This window comes from Phlebotomus papatasi, chromosome 1, assembly GCF_024763615.1.
Source record: "Phlebotomus papatasi isolate M1 chromosome 1, Ppap_2.1, whole genome shotgun sequence".
Classification (NCBI taxonomy): Eukaryota; Metazoa; Arthropoda; class Insecta; order Diptera; family Psychodidae; genus Phlebotomus; species Phlebotomus papatasi.
The window spans coordinates 28903910-28926783 of record NC_077222.1 but is presented as its reverse complement, the minus strand read 5'-3'; the positions used below and the strand labels follow the sequence as shown (position 1 = coordinate 28926783).

Here is a 22874-nt window from a genome sequence, read left to right as displayed (position 1 = left end):
TTTTTAAATGGAAATGAGTCTTATCATTATGTATTATAACTCCATAAATGAATTCTAGAGCTAAATAGTATCATAATAAAGATCAGTCTCATTTAAAAACAAGAGAAAAATCCCTATTTCAAAGCTCTTCAAATTCAAACGTACTCCACTTCGCCATATCTTTTTAACGGTTGTTTTAATAAATTATGGACCATTATGTCATTATGGGTTTTAGTTACACAGATTTCTTATTACTTTGTTTGCTATACTAATCAAATTATTATTTTTTGTTTATTTTATTTATTTTCTGATCTACATGAGTTCTTATGCTCAGCGCACAATAACTTTTGTTTGTAAATATGTTTTCAAAATTTTCTATGAGAGCGAGCGAGATAACTAGATCTAGATCTCACTCAATCTCACTGAAATGTTAAAAACATGTTTACAAAACAAAAGTTATCGTGCGTTGAGCATTACTTACCGACCAAAATATCAATTTATTGACCAAAAATATTTATTAAGTGTTTTCATTTTCCCTGAAAACATCTTTCAGATGTTTATCATAAAGAATTGATTTAGGATTCCTCGCCAAATTTAAATATTTTTACTGATAAAAAGCTTAGAACACTTGTGCAATGAGTTAAAATATTGAATAAAAAATTAATTAATGATATCAATTGATAAAAAATTGCGGATTTTAAAATATTGGAATACACTTTTTGCCATTTTAGATACGTGCCATAAATGGATTTTATTTAATTTGTTTTTATTAAACTATTCGAGATACACTTTAGCCGTTTCGCCGCGTGGTGTTTCATATTTCACGAGACATTTTAGTTGTTATTTTTCAAACTTTAGGACCTTTTTGATGGAGTAATTTTTCTTACCGTTTTTCCTAACTCAACTTTAAATAAAATTTTTTGCTGTAATCTCATGATAAAAAATAAATATTATATTTTGATCTAATTTGCAATACAATTTTGACAAATGTTCTCCTGCTGGATCAAAAAATTCCTACACTTGAGTCATATTTTGCTACTTGGGTATCTCTTTGAATTTTTTTTCTATTCATAACTGCAATTCGAATTTACTCACGTTTTCTTTGAAGTCACCTGCTTCAGCTTGTAGTGCTAACCCCCCAAGCGTAATTAAATCATCATCTGTACACAGGATATGTCTCTCCAGGATACTTTTCCTCAGTTGCAAGTACAGCATGTGTCGGGATTCCAATGAGCTGGCAAAGAAAAAAACAAAGCATGTTTCGAGTGACATTTTTTTCCTCATTAACGTCTCAATGCAAATTCACCTGATGCCCCTCAGTGTGGGCAAGTAGAATTTTATCCTGACAAAAAGCGAAAATGTCATATTTTCTATCACACTTCCCTTCTTTGGCACGTTAATCCAAGCCTGAGGTGCAACCTGTGACAAAGAAACAATTTATTTAGTGCATAAACAGCTCTTTAGAACACTAAACATAGATGAAAGTGTTTAATCCAAATTTGCATTTATATTGAAATAAAAAGAACCTTGTTATGCTTTCATGTCTTTTGGGGTAAGCTGCATAAGATACAATATGACACAATGAATTAGGTTTAAAGATGTTGCAAATATAGTCCGGTTCTTTTGATTTTTGAAAAGATTGCTTTTTAATTATGAAATTTTAATTAATGCTTTGTTGCGTAAAAAGTACAATAAATATTTTAACCAAAATTTGTGCTCGTAACGATTTTTCTAATGCAAAAAATTTTGCTTAAAATATGTCGAACTCCATGCTTATTAGCCCTAATTTCAAATGGCAATAACTAAATTTAATAGAAAATTCATTGAAAGATGGTTCTGCATTGGATTAAAGAACAAATTCTTGAACAAGTGCACATTTTCAATAACTCATTGGAGAGTATCTTGTTAAGACATTAACTTTAAATACCACATAATTCCACAAAAGTTTTCAAAAGAAACTTGTACATTTAAAAGTATATACTTGCTCTAAAAAGTTCAAATGCATGTGGCTTTATATGACTTTCCTTTAACTACGGAAGGTATTTTAAAACTAAAGGAATATACAAAGAAATCTTTTTTAGTTATAAAGATTATTTATACAATTATATCTGACCAGATAAATATTTTTCAAAGTTTATTTATTATGTATAAAAAAACGAAAAACATTTTGCTACCTATATTCAGGCTTTCTAAAGTGATTTTTTAATGCTTTATGATGTTATATTTTTTTATTTATTTATTTTTTATTATTTATTAATTTCTCAAACAAATAGGGTTCGCCCTCTTACAATGTTTGGCAAAAAAAGAAGAAAAAGAAAAAAAGTTATTAACAAAATTTAAGTAAGTGGATATACAAAGGCAATATTGAAAACAAGTAAATTAAATTATTAGAACTGAGACTGGAAGTAGCCTGTTATTCCGTCAACGGATAGTCGAGCATTCGGGGGAATAGAATTATATAAAACTATCCCCTTGACAAAAAGCGTGCGGGAAAGCTGATTCGAGCTAGCTCTAGGAACCAAGAGTCCGCGAACTTTGGCAGAGGCCCCGGGAATCAGGAGTTAGGCTAAGTATTGCGGTCTCCCAGAGATTATCAAACGGAAAAGGAATGACACCGCTCTCAGACGGAGAAGTGATGGGAGATCACAACCCATAATAATATTGACTGTCGGAGGGTTAAGTGGGGCACCTTTTAAATTGGAACTTTTCTCCTATGTTTTTTAATCGAACTGAGCCATATCATAATGCAATTTATACGGGCTTCAGACCTAAGCCTTAGCCATATGGCTGAACTGCTCTAATTCCTTATCAATCACGATTTTTTGGAAAGATTAAAGTTAGAATTGGATTATTAAAAATAATGAACCTATTAGACTTTCCAGAAGCAATAAAATTGCTCGCTAAATAGGATTTGGAGACTTTCGGGAACTGGGCTAAACCTCTAGTCTGAAGACCGCTTTAGCTTTTTAATCTGTTTGTGCACCTAAATTATATCATGATAAGGCTCAATCTTATTTAAAAATAGATGAAAAATCCCAATTTCAAAAGTGCGCCACTTCGATGACTACTTCCCTCCAAGAAGTCAATATTATCTAGAACAGTCTTTTTTCCTTCACCTACAAAACTATGTTGAATTGGTTTATTTTGAAAACTACTCTTAGAATTATTTTTTCATTTTCGAACATGTTTCTTTTCAAGATGAATACTTCGATATCGAATTTTCGAGGGTCAAAAATAACCCACTTTGAAAGCTGTATTTTTAAACCTATTTGCTTAAATTTGGATTTATTTGAAAGATCTTGAAATTTAATACCCAGGTGCATCGAACTTAATCAGTAATTAATTGGTAAAATACCCGTAAATTCTATACCTTTCTTGAATTTACTTTTTATTTGTCCGTCTGCTTGTTCCTTATGCTAAAATATTCTACTAACTGCTTTTATTAAACGATTATATCGAAATGGTTTTCTAAGTTTATGAATCAATTTAATCGGTAGTAAACCGGATAGCTCTTTCTCATGTTCGAGCGGTTCGAGCACTCCGTAAGGGACACTTTTCCATCTCCCCCATCTCTTTTTTTAAATGAGATGAGGATAAATTTTTGGTATAAAATCATTCTATTAAGAAAGGGAATGAAAATAATTAAATTACCAAAAATAATAATAATAAATTGAAAAAACTAAAAGCCCATGAAAATTAAAACTTCTTAAAACTTAAAGGCTTATAATTTGAAATAATATAATTATAATTTGAAATTTTTTAGTAAAGAATCAAAATATATCTTATGTCGTTTTATATGGATTTAATCTTAATCATTAATTTTTTGGTTATTACTTTATCTTTAATTATTTAGTGTCAAAAGAAGAGTTTTGAACTTAAAGCCAGGCCTTTGCCCTGAAAGCTTCCTTAGAGAAACCAAGTCTTATCGCGGCCGATTGCTCGGCAGCGATCGAGTTCTGTGCCCCCATTCAAACACTTCCAAGCCATATTACGGATTGATTGACAGTGTCTCCTGTCAGGCTATACCTCACAGTAAAAAAATGTGTAAAATTTTACTGCTATAATAGTGCAAAATCGAACATTTTAAGTTGTTTAATTTAAAAATGTTTAAAAAATACACAACATTTTGGTAATTTATTGTCACGTGATTGAAAAATACCACTATTATAGTTAGAAATTTTCAACAATGTTGTTTACTTTGAAAATGTGTAAAATTTTAACACTATAATAGTGTGAAGCCTTGTGTATTTTTACCAAAGTTATTGAATTTTTAAACAAAAGTTGTGTAAAAATTTTTGAATTTCCTTTTGAGACTTATACTTCAGTCGAGATGCTTTTCATTGGGCAAAAGTCATATAGAACATCAAATATTTATATGTATAATAAGTATATTGTGAAGATTCGAGCATCAGATATAATCATTTCGCATTAGAGGGGAGGGTATCCCTAGTACAGGAAAAAACATTAGAAATGTCAAATTCAATATCTTGAAATTCAAAAACTTTAAATGAAACAATTTTAAACTAAACACTTTTTCCAAATTTAACACTATAATAGTGTCAATTTTTTTTACTGTGCTCATACGGCGGGCAGCAGAACTAGGGTAAATTAAGCTAATTCAAAACCTGCTCCAAATGGAAATGTTTCTCTATTTCAAATGGAAACGTCATTATTTTCATGATAAATACAGTACTAAATTATTATATTTATATATTTTTTTATACCACAGTTTCATTATTTAGTTAATTTTGCTCCAAATAAAGCGAAAATTCATTCATGTTCTCAAATTTTAATTTGTTAATTTCTCAGAAAAATTAAAAGTGTACCTTTTCACCATAGACTTTTTCATCGATCGACCAAGTTTTCCAATGAAAAACACAATGAGGTGACTGTTGTTTATTCGTTTTGTTTAACATTTATGTCATATTTCTGGATAATTTTAGTTAAATTAAGTGCTAATCTTTACTGTTAACGGTATGTGAAGTTTTCAAATGAAATAATTACCTATTTCGTGAACAATAAGGGTTTTTCTGAAGTGTCTGCAAATGCTTCAATAGGAAACCCCGGAAATATGATTTTTTTTGAATAGATTTTCTTATTGTTTTAGATGGGAAAGGAGAAAAGACCAGGAATAAGAACAAATCCTGCACTCAAGAGCAACTCAACAAGGTTTTGGAAGCCTTTCGTCGCAGTTTCACTTACACTGTTTGTCTCCAATTAGAAACTTTCCTTTGTCTCCATTTGGATTAATTTGTTTCCAATAGAAGCATTTTCCACTCGCGTATTTTTTCTTGCATTTAAGAAAATGCTAATAATGGAAACCGGTGAGCGTCGGGGAAAGAAGGATCAGCTTAGAAAATTTTAGATTTTTCTCAAAGCTTTCGGCTTAGACTCCAAGCCTTCATCAGTGGTCAAATCTTGTCTTTCTAAAATCTAAAAGAAAAATCTAAAATTTTCTAAGCTGATCCTTCTTTCCCCGATGCTCGCACCGGTTTCCATTATTAGCATATCAACTCGTCAGATATTATTTTCAATATGTATTTAAGAAGTTTTCAAATTATATCTAAAGAATTTTCACTAAACAGTAATATTCTAGAAGAGTCAAGGAGCAAATTTATGTAATTCTATTCAGAAAAAAATTGAACTTAATGTGTTGAATCTTCTGTCAAAGTTAAAGCGTCTGAAAATGGTTTTGAATTAGGACATTTACCCTATACCACCAGTAAAAGGCCTTGCTTGATGCAAGAGACGGGAAATATGAATTTACTGCGAATAGGGAATCCACTGTTTGAGCTCTATTTCTCTATCATGTGGAAAATCTGAACAACACAATTGTTTTGCTAATTAAACTCATATAATTAATTATTTTTTCATAGTCCTAATCATTAAGGTAAGGCTTTCAGGCTTCGAAATTAATATAATTAGTGTTTATTAAGAATCTCGCCCATTAGTAAATAACCAAGTTCATAATTAAGTGGAAATATTATGTGTACTATTTTAAATAAAAAGTACTACGCACCTTGTAAATTTTGAGATCTAGCGGTAGGAAGACAAAATCCCCGCCAATTAGTGCACAAATACCGAGAAAGAAATTTTCCATGCAGTTTTCCGATTCCATAATAGCTTGGAAGATATCATATGTTGTTGTTGTCACAGGATTACATACAATATGGATTATATGGCCATTTAGCAGCAAGACATTGATGGAACGACGATTCTGGCATTTTGCATCGGAAATATCAATCTGCTTGGGAGTAACAAAGGATTTTACAATGAAATCAGGACCCTTCTCACTGTACCCTGTGGTCTTGCCCAGGATATCCTCCTTCGATTCTGTCCGCATACATCCGACTGGACGTCTCACTTTGAGAGGTGGCAGAGCTGCCATTCGGCCTTCTCGATGGAGATCCGGCAGTGAGATACCACAACTTGTAAAATCAATTTCATCCAATTTCCTATTGAAACTCTCACTGTTGGTCAATTCCAGCAAACATGTGGCAGATTTTGATGCATTGAGCAACTCTTCACGGGCATTCTGCAATTCCAATCGATTAATATCAATGGTATTCCGACGCAATGTCTCCCTCTTTCGTTTCCTCCGGATTACTTGGAGAGTGCCCGAATTTGCTTCTGCATTGAATTTTGGTGCCCTTTGACCAATGACCGCAGTATTTTTGGCTGAATTTTCAGAATTTTGCTGAAATGCTGCTACACGCTTTACCTCCAACTTCTGCATCTTCTCACACAATCCATCACGAAATACTTCACCATGGTCTGAACTTCTTCCAGAATCCGTATCGCTTCTGGAAATTGCACAAAAATATTATATAACAGAGATTTTAAAATTATTGCCATTTCTTTGGTGTTCATTTCAAACAAACCTGTGCTCTTCCTGGGATTTTATTTCATCTCTAGGTCGAATAAAAGCATTCTGCTCTTTGTGATCAATCACCTGCTGAAACAACTCCATAACAGTATGCGAGAATGGCTTCACTTGATGATGAATCTTGCAGTATTCTGAAATAACCTGGAAAAGAAATGAAATATGAACTAAATGCTCATTCATTTCCATCTTTGGATATCACTGAATGGTATTAAAATTTGAAAAATTACAATTAGAATTTGAAATGATGAAGAAAATCGCTTGAAGTCAAAAAAAAAAAAGATTTAGGGGGAAGTGGGCAAGTTTGAATTAAGGCACCTTTGAAAATGGACTTTTACTCCTATTTTTAAAAAAAAATTTAAGACATATCATAATGTAATTTAACAGGTTTGTATAGTTAAATAATATCACACAGCAATGTCCAGTTTCATTTAAAAATACGAAATAAAGTCATTTTTAAGGCTGAACGAATTCAAAGGTTCCCCACTTCCCCAGACTTAAATTGTTTTTTGTATCACCCTTGTATATTTATGGAAAAATTTAGCTACAGAAAGAGCATAGAACTTGATGAATTTCGTAAATTCTATTCACCTTGTATAAAATTGTTACCAAATTGAAAAAAAAACCGAAAGAAAAACTTAATTTTGATATTCCTAATTCTAATAACGTTAAAATTATTTTTTCTTTACCAAAATTTTTATAGATTGTTTGAATAGTAATGTACCTCGTAACGTAAGTGATGTATTAATTAGCTTAGAAGTTTCTACACTATTTAAATCAGAAAATGTCGCTGAGTATGTTAAAAAGCGTTATACGAGCCTCGTAAGCTTGTATAACTGCTCTTAACATTTAATTCTTTTTGTTATAATTATATTTTTGTTCAAGAAAATTTAACTAATTTTACGGCATAAAATTAAAATTTAAAAATTTGTAATATAAGGTATGTCCACAATAAAAATGTTCCTAGTTATGTAAAACACCTCAAAAGTACGTTCATATAATTTACCGTTTACCGGTTCACTGCTAAAAATGAAAGGATCACCGAGGAGCCTTTGAAAATATCCCTGTTTTTACACTTATTAAGCTCCGGAATAAACGAATGAGAACATTGAAATTTTATTTTCAGTGCTCGCTTAGATGAGAGAAATATGACATGAGTAATAGGGGAAGTGTGCCAAGTTTCGGCCAGCTTCTAATTTCGGCGACTTTGAGTGTAATTTCGGCCATGCATACAAATTAATTAAAATTATGTATGTAATCTTCGAATAGTCAATGAATTCATTTTGCTTTTAAATACTTATTCATTTTAGAATGTATTAAAACAAAGACCGTTAAATTTTAGGTATAATTTGAATTTAAATTGCGTTGTAAAAACTCAGTGTGGAAAGAGTCTTACAAAAAATGTGACAGATGGATTGTGTTTCTAGCAGTCTTTTGATTTGTGGTAAAGTTAAGAAGGTTTTCCTTCAAGTAGTGAAGTAATTGAGTACTGTATTTACGATGAAAACAGTGATGTTTCCTTTTGGAGTAGCGAAAAATTTCCATTTGAAGCAGGTTCTGAATTAGCTTATTGTACCCTATTATGTATTTTTAGGTGTGATTCCTTCGAATCACACCTATTGTAATCCTCGGATTTTCTCAAAGTGCTCCGATCGAGCTGAAATTCACAGGGTATATGTTTTGAACATCCCTGATGCCGAAAATCATAAGCCGGCAATTTCGGGTCCGGCTGCCGTCCGGCCGTCCGTAGTACGCAATATCTCTGGTTTGGATAGAGATATCTTCATAATTTTTTTTTAAATATATCTACGCGCGCGTATAACGATTTCTGTGCTATTAGTATTTTGAAAAACCGGTTAAAAACCGGTTAAAAATCACGTTTTGTAGTTTATCTCGAAATCTAGGTTTGCGATTTTGAATTTTTAATGTTTATGTTGTAGTCCAGAAAATTTAGACAAATTTAAAAAAAAAAAGAAATTAAGACATTCGTCGAACGGTTCTCGAGATATTTCACTTTAAAGATTTCAATTTTAAGAAAATTTGCTAATTGTCTCAGGCGGGAAAATAAGCGGGAGACGCGGCGTCGGACAAGCTTTCTCTATATATATATATATATAGCACTCTCTCATTCTCCATTTCTCTCACTCTCCCTCTCTACATAGTCAGTCTATATTCGAAGATTTGTAAGGTAGCATATACAATTCACGATCCGCGATGTCTTTCGCGGATCTTCGCGAGGCGCGAATTTTTTCGCGAATTCTCGCGGGGCGCGAATTTTTTCGAGGATTTTCGCGGGGTGCCAATTTTTTCGCTGATATTTGCGGGTCGCGTAATTTTTCGCGAAGTTTCGTGGGTCGCGTATTTTTTCTCAATGAATGTAAAGTTGAGGCTCCTATCTTTCATAGTTTCCGAGATAATCGACTTTAAAGACTTTCAGGTACTTTTATGCATTCCTCATCCAACTTTCCTCATTAATAACGATAATAAGTTACATAAAATTTAAACGAAATTTGCATTATTTATGTATAAATATCGTTCAAGTTTGCCACAATCCGAATTTGCAACGAAGGAATCACACCTCTATAAGCTGATCTAGGCTTATCACTGGCTTTGTTTTTGAAACATTTTCCATGGGAACAATTTTATCATGGAGACGCTTTATGGCTATCTTTATTTTTAATATATAAAATATTTAAAAAAAATCAAACTGGCAATTGTAAAAAATCTAACAGACATTTTTAAAAGACTTTATGACCATTTAAAAAAAGTATTGAAATTATCTGCAGTATTTTTTTTTATTATTCCACTGATTTTTTTGAATCGCTCTTAACACTGAGAAAAAAAACTGGGGTGCGATTAACATTTTTACCTCATAACTTTAACACTTTTTAGGTGCAAAAATATATCAACATTTTTTAATATTAATTTAACACCTTATTAAGGGTAAAATTAACATTCCCGGAATGTTATTTTAACTTTTTCGGATTTCTCTCAGTGAATAAAGCGTTGTTGAATTACTTATCGATCTATACTTATCTGCCTATATTCTAAACATTACGCAATAGGGAAATGACCTCCTTCCGGGTGCGTTAGAGATGCTGATCCTTTCAGAGACCAAACAACAATGTTTTTTTTATATTCTAAACATTTGAAAAACATCTAAAATATTTACATATTTCATAAAACTACCATAAGAGCTGTTTTCAGATCATATTTGTAGAAAAGGGCTTACAAAATGTTTTTGTTTTTATTTAAATGATTAAAATAATAAAACTTTCCAGGGAAATATTTTTTAACTGATTTCGATAAACCTAAATTGATTCCTTTGGAAATATTGTATTTTACTAAGGTCTATCAAATGTTACATTTGGGGGAAGGGTTACCGAAATCTTAAAGTCGATATCTCTAATCTTATATCTTTTATCAATGATGTTTTTTTTTCAAAGCATTATCTTCTCAAAATTATACAAAATTAATCAAGTAATACTTAGAAATCGGTCAACTTTCCATAAAGGGAACACCTATTTTCACTTGATATTATCATCTTTTATTATTTCACAACGACGCTTCGGAGATTTACAAATAACTACAAATTTTGTAGTGGGAAAAGAGGGTCAATACGAATTTTCACTACACTGTATTCATAATTGGACGAGATGGAAATCACAATGGTCAGAACAGAATGATTATCGATTTTCGATAGCTTTACAAATGATGATTTACGATGAGCTTTATAATGATTTACAAATGTCAGAACAATTCATTATCGTTCTAATCATTTGTGATGCCCATCTCGTCCAATTGTGATGTAGACAAAAATTTGTATTAAATCCATTTTCCCATTAGTTACTTGCATATCTGAGGAAGGAGCCATAAAGCTCCGAAACGTCGTTGTGAAGTAATAAAGGAGGATAAGATCAGGAGGGGAATTCTGTAACGCTCTGGCAATGTCATATGACAAATTGGGTTCGAATCTTAGGAGAGCTTTTTCGAAAATGCGATTCTGTAGCTGTGACATTGTCATTTGAGCTCACGTGGCATTGTTTGAAGTCACATATTTGAGATTTCTGGCAATTCAAATGACAATGAATGTTGTTAAACAAATCAACCAAGACAAACTGTATTTTCATAATATCATCAAGAAAAGGGATTTCATCCAAAAATCAATGAATTGCTTTTTCGAACTCATATGATATGAAAAACAAAGCTCGATTGGTATTGTCATTTTTCGAACTCACGCGTGACAATGCCACGAAAATTACAGAATTTCCCTACAGGTCAAATCCGTATTCACTTTACCCTAAATCAAGTAAGGTAGGAAATGAGAACTCAATAAAATCAAATATATCAAAATTGCAAAATAATTCGGCTTTCATTTTGAATTCAAGCAATGGAAAAATCATTATTATAATGAACATATTTTATTGAAACATTTCAACAATTTCATCTTTAATGGCATAGAAAACATTTCCCATTTCCGCTTGTATTTTCTCAATGATAACATCTTCAGTCAGAGCGTTGTAAATTTCCTCACTTCCGACGGGAATGTATGAGCTGAGTTCACAGAAGGCAATGTTGAAGCCACTCAATTCCTTATCTTTCGATAGATATCGATTGTCCCTGGGAAATATTAAAATTCTCTTGCATGCTGTACCCTCAAAGGAGCCACTTGTGATGAAGATATTGTGAGGGATGCTTCTTTCACAGAGAAAATTGACAAGCTGAAAGACCTTTCCTGACACTTGTTGTACACAATCTTTGTCCCTGATAATAAGGCACAGTCCACAGGTGGGATATTTAGCCTCTAGTGTGTAAATAGACTTCCCAAGTTTACACAGAGGCTGAAAAGATATTTTCTCTGGTCAGTAAATAACATAACATCGAGTCAGGAAGGACATCATATTTTTAAACTTACTGCTGACTCCACATAAAGTTCCCTCTCAATCAGCATTAAATGCAAATGAAGATGATTGACAGACGCTAGGGCTCCTGGACTATTGTACCCAATTCTATAGAATCTATTTCCCAATTTCCTCAAAAGATCCAGAGAAAATTCTATGCATCCCTGAGTCAGGATCTGTGGTTGATTTTTCTCCAAATCTGGACAAATCAAACAGTGATTCCGTGTTAGAGGACTATTGTTGATGAGGAAAGATACCAACGTGTCCCGATATTTCAAGACAAACAAAACTTCTTCTGCATCAACCTTGCTGAAATTAAAAGCATCTGGATTGAATTCTGGTGCTAATGACAAAATATTTTGGGGTTTTCGTCTTAGTTGAGTCCGTTGCTCGTTAAGCTGCAAATTAATTTGAAAAATTAGGATATTTTTTTACTGGTATGAAATACAATATGTTACATTACCTCCGCATAGAACTTGAAGTATCCAGGTAACACCTTACTCTTTGTCACATTCAACTTGTATTTAAAAATATTTTCTTTAGACTCTGCTTCTTGCCATTTAGTTGAGAGAAAATTTGCAAGATTTTCATTAAAATTCGAAAAATTCACGATTTTTGCATCCATCATGTATAAGGGAGAAGTTATTGTATAGATTTTCATTCACCACTGAATTGTCAATTTTTACTGAGTTGCAAACACTGTAGATCAAAAATATACTTTTCATAAATTTCACGTGAAAACAAGAACCCTAAATTTGCAATTGGGATGAACTGTACAAATTTAGAATATCTTTTAATGAGAAAACTATTTACTTACACTTACTACAGCTTAGTAAATTTCATAGCAATAGATACCCGTAAGGTGTTTACACTACTAATGATACTATGCACGAAAATTAATCTTTTTAAACGTCGTCTATGAAGGAGTCTTAACTTAATTCGTCGGCGAATAAGTCCGTAGACTAAGTTAGAAAATTTTTTTGGTCAAATTCAATTCTATTTGTTTAGATACGTTGTTAAAAAGTCGATATGGTGTTTTCAACGATTATATCCAACGTTTTTATCCCGTACAAAAAGAAGTCTTTCGAAAACTCTCCAAAATAGGCCATAATTTAAGATTTTAGTTTGTCATTTCAGTGAAACCTTTAATCGGTGAGCCATTTCTTTGCATAAAATTCCCTTGAGTCCTTGTCTTGCGAACATTGCGACTAATAAACCAGTTCAAACCCAATTTCATGACATTTTGTTTGTTTTTTTTAGTTTTTCCGTTTTCGTTGAAAGTGGTCAAATGCGGCTGACATTGCGTAAAGAGCTTCTTCATACCCAATATATCACATACACTGCTGGCAATAATCATAGCTCCACTTTTTCACACTGGAAAATCTTTGAAAAAAAAATTTTTGGAAAAAAATAAAAAAAATCATTTGAAGGTATTTCCAAACCGATATGAAAAATCGCCATTAGAATTTCATACCGTTAGAACTGTGAGTATTGTGATAGAATCTTTATCAAAATGGCGATTTTCGGGTGGCAATAATTATAGCTCCACTCAATAAATTTGGCCCCAGGGTATTTATTTTCAATCAGTGAAGGTAAATAACTTTTAGTAATTTAATTAATAACTTTATTAAGCTAATTAGAATCATTTTTATAAAGTTTTTCGTGAATTTTGCTAAAATTTTGTAAGAAAAATGTTTAATGAACAAAAATAAGGGATAAATTAAGGTCTTGACAGGGATGGAAATTGACAACCAAAAAATTTCCATAAAAATGACAAGATCCTATCACCTTTCATCCGAATTTGTCCAAATAACCGACATTTATGCATTTTAAACCACTCCTAGGGCTAAAAATCTTCTTTTGTTAGAGGCAAAAGTGTGCAATTTTCCGAGTTACAGTCGAAAAAACAAGTTTTCTACCGAAATTTGATGTAAAACAATGCTGACTGCTTAGTCTCATCGTGTCCTGTTGATTCTGCCCCAAACCAGAATTCCAAGTGACTAAGGGGGTCCTCAGAATACTGAAATAAAAAATTATCAAAAAGAAGTTTTTTGCAGTTTGATGAATAGAAGGTGTTTTACATCATTTAGGTGGTTTAAAATTATTTTTTCAGACAGAAAACAATTTAAGACAAGATATATCAATTTTTTTATTCGAAAAAACTAATTTTGTACCACTTGAATGACTTAAAACACCTTCTATTCATCAAACTGCAAAAAACTTCTTTTTGATAATTTTTTATTTCAGTATTCTGAAGACCACCTTAGTCACTTGGAATTCTGGTTTGGGGTCGAATCAACAGGACATGATGAGACTAAGCAGTCAGCATTGTTTTACATCAAATTTCGGTAGAAAACTTGTTTTTTCGACTGTAACTCGGAAAATTGCACACTTTTGCCTCTAACAAAAGAAGATTTTTAGCCCTAGGAGTGGTTTAAAATGCATAAATGTCGGTTATTTGGACAAATTCGGATGAAAGGTGATAGGATCTTGTCATTTTTATGGAAATTTTTTGGTTGTCAATTTCCATCCCTGTCAAGACCTTAATTTATCCCTTATTTTTGTTCATTAAACATTTTTCTTACAAAATTTTAGCAAAATTCACGAAAAACTTTATAAAAATGATTCTAATTAGCTTAATAAAGTTATTAATTAAATTACTAAAAGATATTTACCTTCACTGATTGAAAATAAATACCCTGGAGCCAAATTTATTGAGTGGAGCTATAATTATTGCCACCCGAAAATCGCCATTTTGATAAAGATTCTATCACAGTACTCACAGTTCTAACGGTATGAAATTCTAATGGCGATTTTTCATATCGGTTTGGAAATACCTTCAAATGATTTTTTTTATTTTTTTCCAAAAATTTTTTTTTCAAAGATTTTCCAGTGTGAAAAAGTGGAGCTATGATTATTGCCAGCAGTGTATAAGATGATGAACAAACGGTCATATAACATCCTTGTAATACACCTTTAATTTCACTTTGGGATCGTTGAACACAATATCGTTGAATTTTCGATATTTCCTGAAATATCAACATCTTTTCGGCGTCCAGATCATTCATGAAAGTCTGAAAACCAAATTTGAATCATTCTAATTATCGGTGAAGAGTCCGGTTAATAATTATCTAGTTGGTTTGGGTTATCGTACGTGAATAATAATCTTTCTAAGAAATAAATTGCCGTTGATGCTAGGATGATTAACTAACGGATGGAGCATTTTAATTCACAAACGGTATATTTTTCTTAAATTCTTTATAATTTTTAAGTTTATTTAGATCCCACAAAAATAAATATAACACGAAATGGTAGGCACATGTACAGAGAATATATTTTTATTGAATTTAAAATTTTACTGATGTTACAGATAGAAAATTTTTCAGAAAAATTCAACAAATAGCGAATTTTACGTCTTTTTCATAAAGTTTTTAGGAACTATTATCCTCGTGCAATCATTATAAATTTTGTGCTAATAACATAACATTAGGTACTCTTTCATTTGGTAAAAGTTTAAAAAGATTGCATTTGGTTATATCAAAACTAAAAAACCACTTAAGAAAAAATATAACCACATTTATGTACAGAAAATGTATGAGAATGGTCTGCCCTTCTTTGATGTAACAGTGGGGTTATTCGGAGAGAATCTCCGTCCGGATGCGGCAACACAACTGATGGAGTTTTCAACCCAGGATCAAAAACTCAAGTCTTCTGCCAGGGCTTTCGACACGTTCCGTGTCTTCCTCAATGGTCGAGTGTGTAAGTGATTTTTGGGTTTTGTTGGGTTTGCTGATTTTTGTGTTTGGTGGGAGGCTTTCAGTGTTTTCACAAAGAATCCTGGATGGAAACAACACGCAACCTTCAATCATCCGGTGGACAGAGATTCTCTCCGAATAACCCCACTGTAAATAACAATATTTCATCAAAAACGAAACTCAGAATTTTCCATTTAAAAAAAAAACTTAGGTTGATTGATTCTAAAAGCTGTAACTTGAAGACCAATAATGGCCCGATTGCTGTCAAATTTTGACACATATCATTTTAAAACTGGCCGATTCGTGGTATATTCAAGTTTTTTGAAAGGTTCCATTTATGCGTCAGTCTACGGACTTATTGACCAATGCGTTAGTTAGAAGGAAGTGAGACACATTTGAATGTGGGGCAGCTTTTAAATCGGGAATATTCACCGATTTTTAAATAAAATTGAGCCTTATCATGATTTAAATTAGTTGCACAAACAGATTGAGAAGCTCAATTACTTTATAATATGGCTCAGTTCCATTTAAACATAGAAGAAAAATCACAATTTCAAAGCTGTCCTACATTCAAAGGTGCCCTACTTCTCCGTGTTTAAATATGGTTCATATTCGTTTAGCAAATAAGTTGAAAAACGTTTAACTGCGTAAAAGTCCCCTACCTTCACCTTGGCAGATATTCAAAAAATTCTTCCCGATTTTTTACCATCTGAGAGAAGGAGGGGTTGGTTGTCTTTGCTGTAAATGGATGAAATGGACTCTAAGAGTCTCTCTAAAACATCCAAGACCGAAAGAAGATGATATTATTGTCTTTCATAATATTTTTCAGTACCGTTCAATTTGACTGAGTATGGTAAGAATAGGTATATAAAAATCTCGGTAGCTTTAGTGTTAAGAGTCATAATTATTATTTATTTTATTTATTTTTTATTTATTATCATCTCTCTGTTTTTTGACCCTCCCCCCGTGAGGCCATCGCCGTCTTAACGTCGATACCAACCTACTCCGGGATGAAAACGATGGAAAATCCCTTCTCAGGTTGTATATTTTGTGACAATGAATATGCACGTAGGTCACTAAATCGACTACTCAGAATATAAGTCGAACAACTCGATATTTTACAAAAATCGTTTTATTCGCTTTTAGGATATTATTTATACCCTCTACCTTCCCTGTGAATATTCTGCTTGAAAGACAATTATTTTCAAATTTACAGAGATTTTAAATTTCAAAAATCCTAAACTCTGCATGTAAAATCTTAACATCAAATCGCTCTTCTGTAAAATTTGTCTACTGAAAGTTATTCGTTTCTTATTCTGAGCGGTCGAAATGGGGAGGAAGGTATGCTCACAGAGAGAGAGGGTAAGAAAAAACATGGCCATAGAGGCTGTTCAGTAGTCCTATGAACATTACAGATTTAAAGCTATAATTATTCTTAAGTTAAACCGATATTATTGGACTTATTTAAACTAATAAGTTAATCATACAATTTTTATGATGTTGTCATTAGTTTCTATTGAAGTACATATTATCAACCTAGATCACTTACATGATAAATAAACTGCAAATACTTTATTCGATTCGATTCGGCTTTCATAAATTTCATGAAATTTTTCGAACCCTAATGTGGCAGTAAATACCGGAAATTTTATGCAGATGTCTCTGTGGAGAATATATTCCACATTTAGCATGGACACATTTCTCCAATTTGTGGATTTTCCACCCAATTTGGACCAGGGAAAAAGTTGAGTTGCAAAGAAAGTTTCTTACTTCAATGCTTTTTGTATGCTATCAGTATACTATGTATAATAGTTTGGTGATTCAGTGAAAAAGCCAAATCATCAGAAACAGAATGCAAAACAATAAAATGAATTAGGAGCTATTTCAATCAGATATTGGTTAGTGGATATCCTTTTAAAATCCCATTCAATCCAGTCACGGGATTTTTTTCTACCGCATTTATCACATTCATGGGATGTTATAAATAAATGAATGGGAAAATTGCACCAATATTGGTCAAAAGCAGTGGTAAAATTTTAATTAAGTACGATGTCCAATTGGAGTAAAAATTAAATGATGGTCACCATTCATGGTAAAATTCACAATTTGCAGAACAAAAGAGCAAAAATAAATTAAAATTTACAAATTTTGTACAATAAAAAAAAGTTATAACCACTGCAATTTTTCACAATCTTTATCAATCATAACACATTGTAAATTTATGACATACACAACAGGCAAAACAGGGGAAAGAGGAAAAAATGATGAATGAGTGACAAGAACTTGACCATAATTGAAAGCATACAAAGAAATTGATGTTGTGAGATTATATAGAAAGATATAAAATATATCGAAAGCAAACTCAAATAATGTGGAATTAGATGATGCTTTTTGCTTCTATACTTCTGACTAGAAAGCAACCCTTCTATAAATCACATATTGCGGGACAGAATTCACCCCCTAAAAATGTATATAGACACATGTCTAGAAGAGATATGGCATGAGTCGGATGGCATAAAAAGGGAAGAGACAAAGGGAAATCGTTTAATAATGTCCCTATTTCTTAGGATCTCCCGAAGCTTTGAAGTGTTAAGGCAAAAATAGAAAATTTCTTTTCACTCTCGCCTTCAGTTTCTCTGCACATTGTCATATTTCATGGAAATTTTGCAAGGGGTGAATCATTATGAGAAACCGATGACAATTACCTGAGAAATGTTTCACGAAACTTACAGAAATCAAGGGGTAACTCATATTGAGAAACCCTTGTCACTTGTCCGAGAAACGCTTTACGACACCCGAGAAACCCAGTTTTTGCATCGCTAAACCCGAGAAACTAAAATTATACATCGCGAAACCCAAGAATTGCATCGCGATAACCGAAAAAACCCAATTTTTACATCGCGAAACGCAAAAAACCAGAAAACTTTGTCAAAAAAAATTGAGGATTAATTATCCTTTAACAGAAAAAGATAAGTATTGTCAAATTATAAAGCAAAATTACCGAGAAATCATCCTGGTTTCGCGAAACCAGTAGGGGCCATATGACAAATTGTGTTCGAATCTCAAGTGAGCTTTTTTCGAAAATGTGATTCTATAGCCGTAACATTGCCATTTTAGCTCACGTGGCATTGTCAGAAGTCACACATTTGAGATTTCTGGCAATTCAAAAAACAATGAATTTTATTAAACAAATCGGGAGCATGGCAGGGAACCTCCACGTGTATGATCCAAACCACCCCCCACTTGTGTGTTTGTCCATTGTCCCCTGCCCCATGTGGAGTAGGAATTATACAATTATTATAGAATTCCCCTACAGGAATATTAAGTATCTAGTAATACGAGAATTCCAGAAATGTACAAAGAAATTCCAAAAACAAACCAATAAAAGTTATACGAAGTCTGAGAAATATTTAAAGGAGGTTTAGAAAAACTTAAGAAGCTTTAAGAAGGCTTAATAGGTTTCAATAAATCCAAGCAACTACATGAGAATCTCAAGAGCTACGCTGAGAAACCCGAACCCAACCTTAAGAAGTCATCATATGAAAATTGACAAACCTTTAATTTTTCCACGAAACACAAGAAAACTTTAAATTTTTCATAATACTCAACAAAGCCAAGAAATTAAATAACAATTCTGAGAAATAGACTGAAAAACCTAAACAGTATACTTTGAACAAGTTCAATAAAAGCTTGAGAAACCTTTGAAAATTTCACAGACTCCAAAAAATTGACTAACATGCTTTGTAAAATCTTGAAAAAAACGTCACAAAAACTCAAAAACTTTAACAACAAATTTTACGAAACCCAAGAAATCTTCAAAGCTTCTCGAGAAATCTGGAAAACATTCAAAAGTTTCAAAGAAATCGCGAATTTAGGGAAGTTCAATGATTCGTCTAAGAAATATGCTAACAAACTCAAACGAAACCTGGAAAAGGTTACAGAAACTTCCAGAAAATGTCACAGAAAATAATAAATATACTGAAAACCCGGAATAAAATCTTCTGAAACTCTCGTAAATACTTGAAAAATTTCAGAAATTTCATAAACCTTTAAAGATTACGGGAATCCTGTAATAAAACGCTGAAACCTGCAAAAGCTTTAACTTTCACGAAACATGATAAACCCAAGAAACTTTATGACGTGACAATACCAAAATAGAAATACGTTGAGAAATTAAATTAAAACCTTCGGAAAAAACCCGTGAAATCCATTAACCTTGTGAAGGTGTCACACAATCCAAAAAACTTTCGAAAAAAATTGTGTAAACTAAAAAGCCCTGGAAACCTTGAAGATCCTCCTTGGAAAAGCTTTTAAGAAAAATCCAGAAAAGTTCAGAAACCATAAGAGTGCCTATCAAATAACTTTGAAAAGGTTTTGCGAAGAGGACTAAAAAAAATATTTGGGAATACAAAAAGAATGGATAAAATCCAAGAAACTCAAGAAATATTCTGAAAGTTTCACGAAACTCAGAAATACTGAAGCTCTTGGCAGTAAGATATGGAAATGAGATACCCCTTGAAATTTCTGGGGCTATTTCTTCAAGCCATTCTTTCACGGTGTAAGGCTTACATCCCTATGGTATGGCCTAGCCTTCGATATAGGTTGAGTGACGCGTTTATCATGCAACCTACACAACATACGTCACTACAGAGTGAATGGTGGTGCTTGTTTAGATAAATCATCCCTTATTCCGTGAAAACTCTCGCCGTCATCGTCACCTCCATTTTCACACCATTCCTCCCAACCCTCAAACATCTTGCAACCCCTGTTGAGCTTCCCATACCATCTCTATCCTAAAATGTAACATGAAACACTGGGAGTATCAGAAAAAGATGCCTATGAAAAATGTCGAAATTCCATTTCACAGACGCGTTCACCCTCAAGCAATCCCTTTTACTTTATAAAAGCACCTGAAGTCCCCCAGAGAGACTAAAAGTCCATTTGATAAGGAAAAAAACAAACCCCACCCATATTACATCAAAAACTCCCGCATATTGATCTTGGTAGTTGATACAATTCCTCGAAAAGTACTTTTTCTTAAAATTGAACATTTAATGAACTTATACATTTTATTTTATTTCCGCAACAGAAAATAATTTTGCTATATACGAAAATCCTTTTTTGACGAGTGCACTCTAGGAGTACAGAGAAATGGGAAAAATTTCTCTCAAACATTTACATTTCATAATATTCTATGTACATGGGCAAAGGAGATGGAATAAGTAAAAGGTGAATTAGTCAGATAAAATATAAGATGACACAATTCCTTTTGTACTTTCCAGGTTTTCTACTCGCTCAACCGATAAATCTCAGTGATTATGTTCGTTAGGAATTTTTCGCCAAAAACAAGTAATACTATAAGACTATAGCATATAATCTCGTACAGTCACTTAGAATTTACTTTTAGGATGGTAAATGGCTTAAATCAATCACTGTGGTAATTCTAACAATACAATCTTGTTTTCAAAAGTTCCTCCAGCTGAAAATCTCATTTAAAAAGTGAATTTGTACTAAATTTATCAACTTCCTAAACAAGTGATAAAATAGAAGGGTTTCTCTTACATATTACACTCGAGGAAATTTGATTAGTTGATCACTTTATAGGTGATTGCAAAAGTTTTAAGTAGTTCTCATAGACTATTCGAATATCAAATTACGAATAATATTTAAAGCGAATGTTTTATCCTGAAAAATGATTTTTTTTAATTCTCTCTTATCTTACGAATTTCTTAATAGGGGCTAGCGCGCTTACTTGGAACGACCCAAGAACATCTAATTTTATTGCTCGAATTCAAAGAGACGGAGCAGTTATATAATCCAGAGTGTCCAAACGGTAAGAGATATCGACTTCTGATCTTCGACGACCCCCCCCCCCCCCCATAAGTCAACATCATTAGAACAGTCTTTTTTCTTTTTCTTCTTATGCCTCTACAAAACCATGTTTTTTTGGTTTGCTTCGAAAGCAGTTTATACGATTTTTTTCATTTTCTAAAATGTTTTAGAGGTAGTTAGGAATTTGGAAGATCAAAATTTCATCACTTTGGATTGCCTATTTTTCAACCGATTTTCTTCAATTGGGACTTTTTTGAAAAATATTGAAATTACTAACCCGACTGCAAGAGTCGCAATCAATGGATCAAGTAGTAGAGCACTCGCTGTATGATGCAAGTGTCTCGGCTTGGAATCCCCTTTAGGTCACCAGGAATTTTTTGTGGCGTTAAAGGTGTTCGGATTGCATCCAGTTAGATTCACTGCACTTGAATCCATGGGCATGGGACTGACAACCTCATCCCGTACAAGAAAAAATAATAATGCATGTCTAGAAATCCCCTTGCTGGAAGGCCTTGTTCATTCATGGAATGTTGTGCCAGCATTATTTATTTATATTTATTATATTATAACCCGACTGTATCGGACTTAATCAGTAGAGAATCGGTAATATAACCGTAAAAGTCCAATTCTCTCTACGATGAACTGGCGCTATTTGATTTCAGCGGGATGTCTCCGGTGATTTCCAGTGAAAATGTTAGTCACCTTAAGATGAAAACACTTTTTTGGTTTTGCCCAGAGCTTTCGATCCTGATGGGGATCCTCTTCAGTGGTCAACTGAATTGTGTTTCAAGAGTCTTTCTTAGGGATCGTATGGCTCATGAGGTTGCAGATCATCACGAGCAGTTTACAAAGTTAATAAAAAGTTAGTTTCTCTCAGAGAAAACCACCAAAAAAGTTCAAAAATAGTGAGAAAGATTCTCCAGAAGGAAAGCCGCCCTATACTGACATCCGGCTGGTGATGATCTGGAACCACATGAACCACACTATCCCTAAAAAAGGCTCTGGAAACACAATTTAGTTGACCACTGAAAAAGATCCCCATCTGGATCGAAAGCTCTGGGTAAAACCAAAAAAGTGTTTTCATCCAAATTTTAGGCTGATCCCTGAGTGTATCGACACCAATCCTCATTTTTCGGGCTGATCCCTAAGCTGATCCCTGTGTCTATTTTCGGCTTTAGGGTGACTAACATTTTCACTGCCAATCATTAGAGACATCCTTCTGTAACCGTAAAAGATTTACCTTTCTCGAATTTACTTTTTTTATTTGTTCGTATTCTTGTTACTCATGCTAAAATATTCTAAAGCACACTTTTCTTAAGCTATTTCTTATTTCGAAATGATTTTTTAAATGTATCAATCAATATTAATCGATAGTAAAGCGGTATGTACGCAAAAATATGGGAAAAGTTAATACACGGTTAGCTCTTCCTCGTGAGTTCGAGTACTCCGCAAAGCTGGGACGCTTTGCCTCTTTTTTCAATATGTTTGTGATGAATTTGACTAATTAATCAATTTTCCTCCGCG

At 32.8% G+C, this 22874-nt stretch overlaps 2 protein-coding genes across 3 annotated transcripts in view; both read right to left on the bottom strand.

The window, feature by feature from the left end:
- Positions 1 to 22874, bottom strand: part of LOC129799545 (uncharacterized) — a 143093-nt gene that overhangs the window by 20754 nt on the left and 99465 nt on the right. For both annotated transcript variants that reach the window (XM_055843517.1, XM_055843518.1), the window contains exons 5-8: positions 6861 to 7006; positions 5999 to 6782; positions 1286 to 1398; positions 1075 to 1213 (exon numbers count right to left, since the gene is read on the bottom strand). In XM_055843517.1, coding sequence (XP_055699492.1) covers positions 1075 to 1213; positions 1286 to 1398; positions 5999 to 6782; positions 6861 to 7006 — 1182 coding nt within the window. The remainder of the gene's footprint in view (positions 1 to 1074; positions 1214 to 1285; positions 1399 to 5998; positions 6783 to 6860; positions 7007 to 22874) is intronic.
- Positions 11270 to 12427, bottom strand: LOC129799575 (GDP-D-glucose phosphorylase 1). The gene is made up of 3 exons (XM_055843600.1): positions 12227 to 12427; positions 11778 to 12161; positions 11270 to 11703 (listed from the first exon to the last, which is right to left on the bottom strand). Exons 1-3 carry the CDS (start codon positions 12422 to 12424, stop codon positions 11284 to 11286), a joined length of 1002 nt encoding a protein of 333 aa, XP_055699575.1. The 5' UTR covers positions 12425 to 12427; the 3' UTR covers positions 11270 to 11283.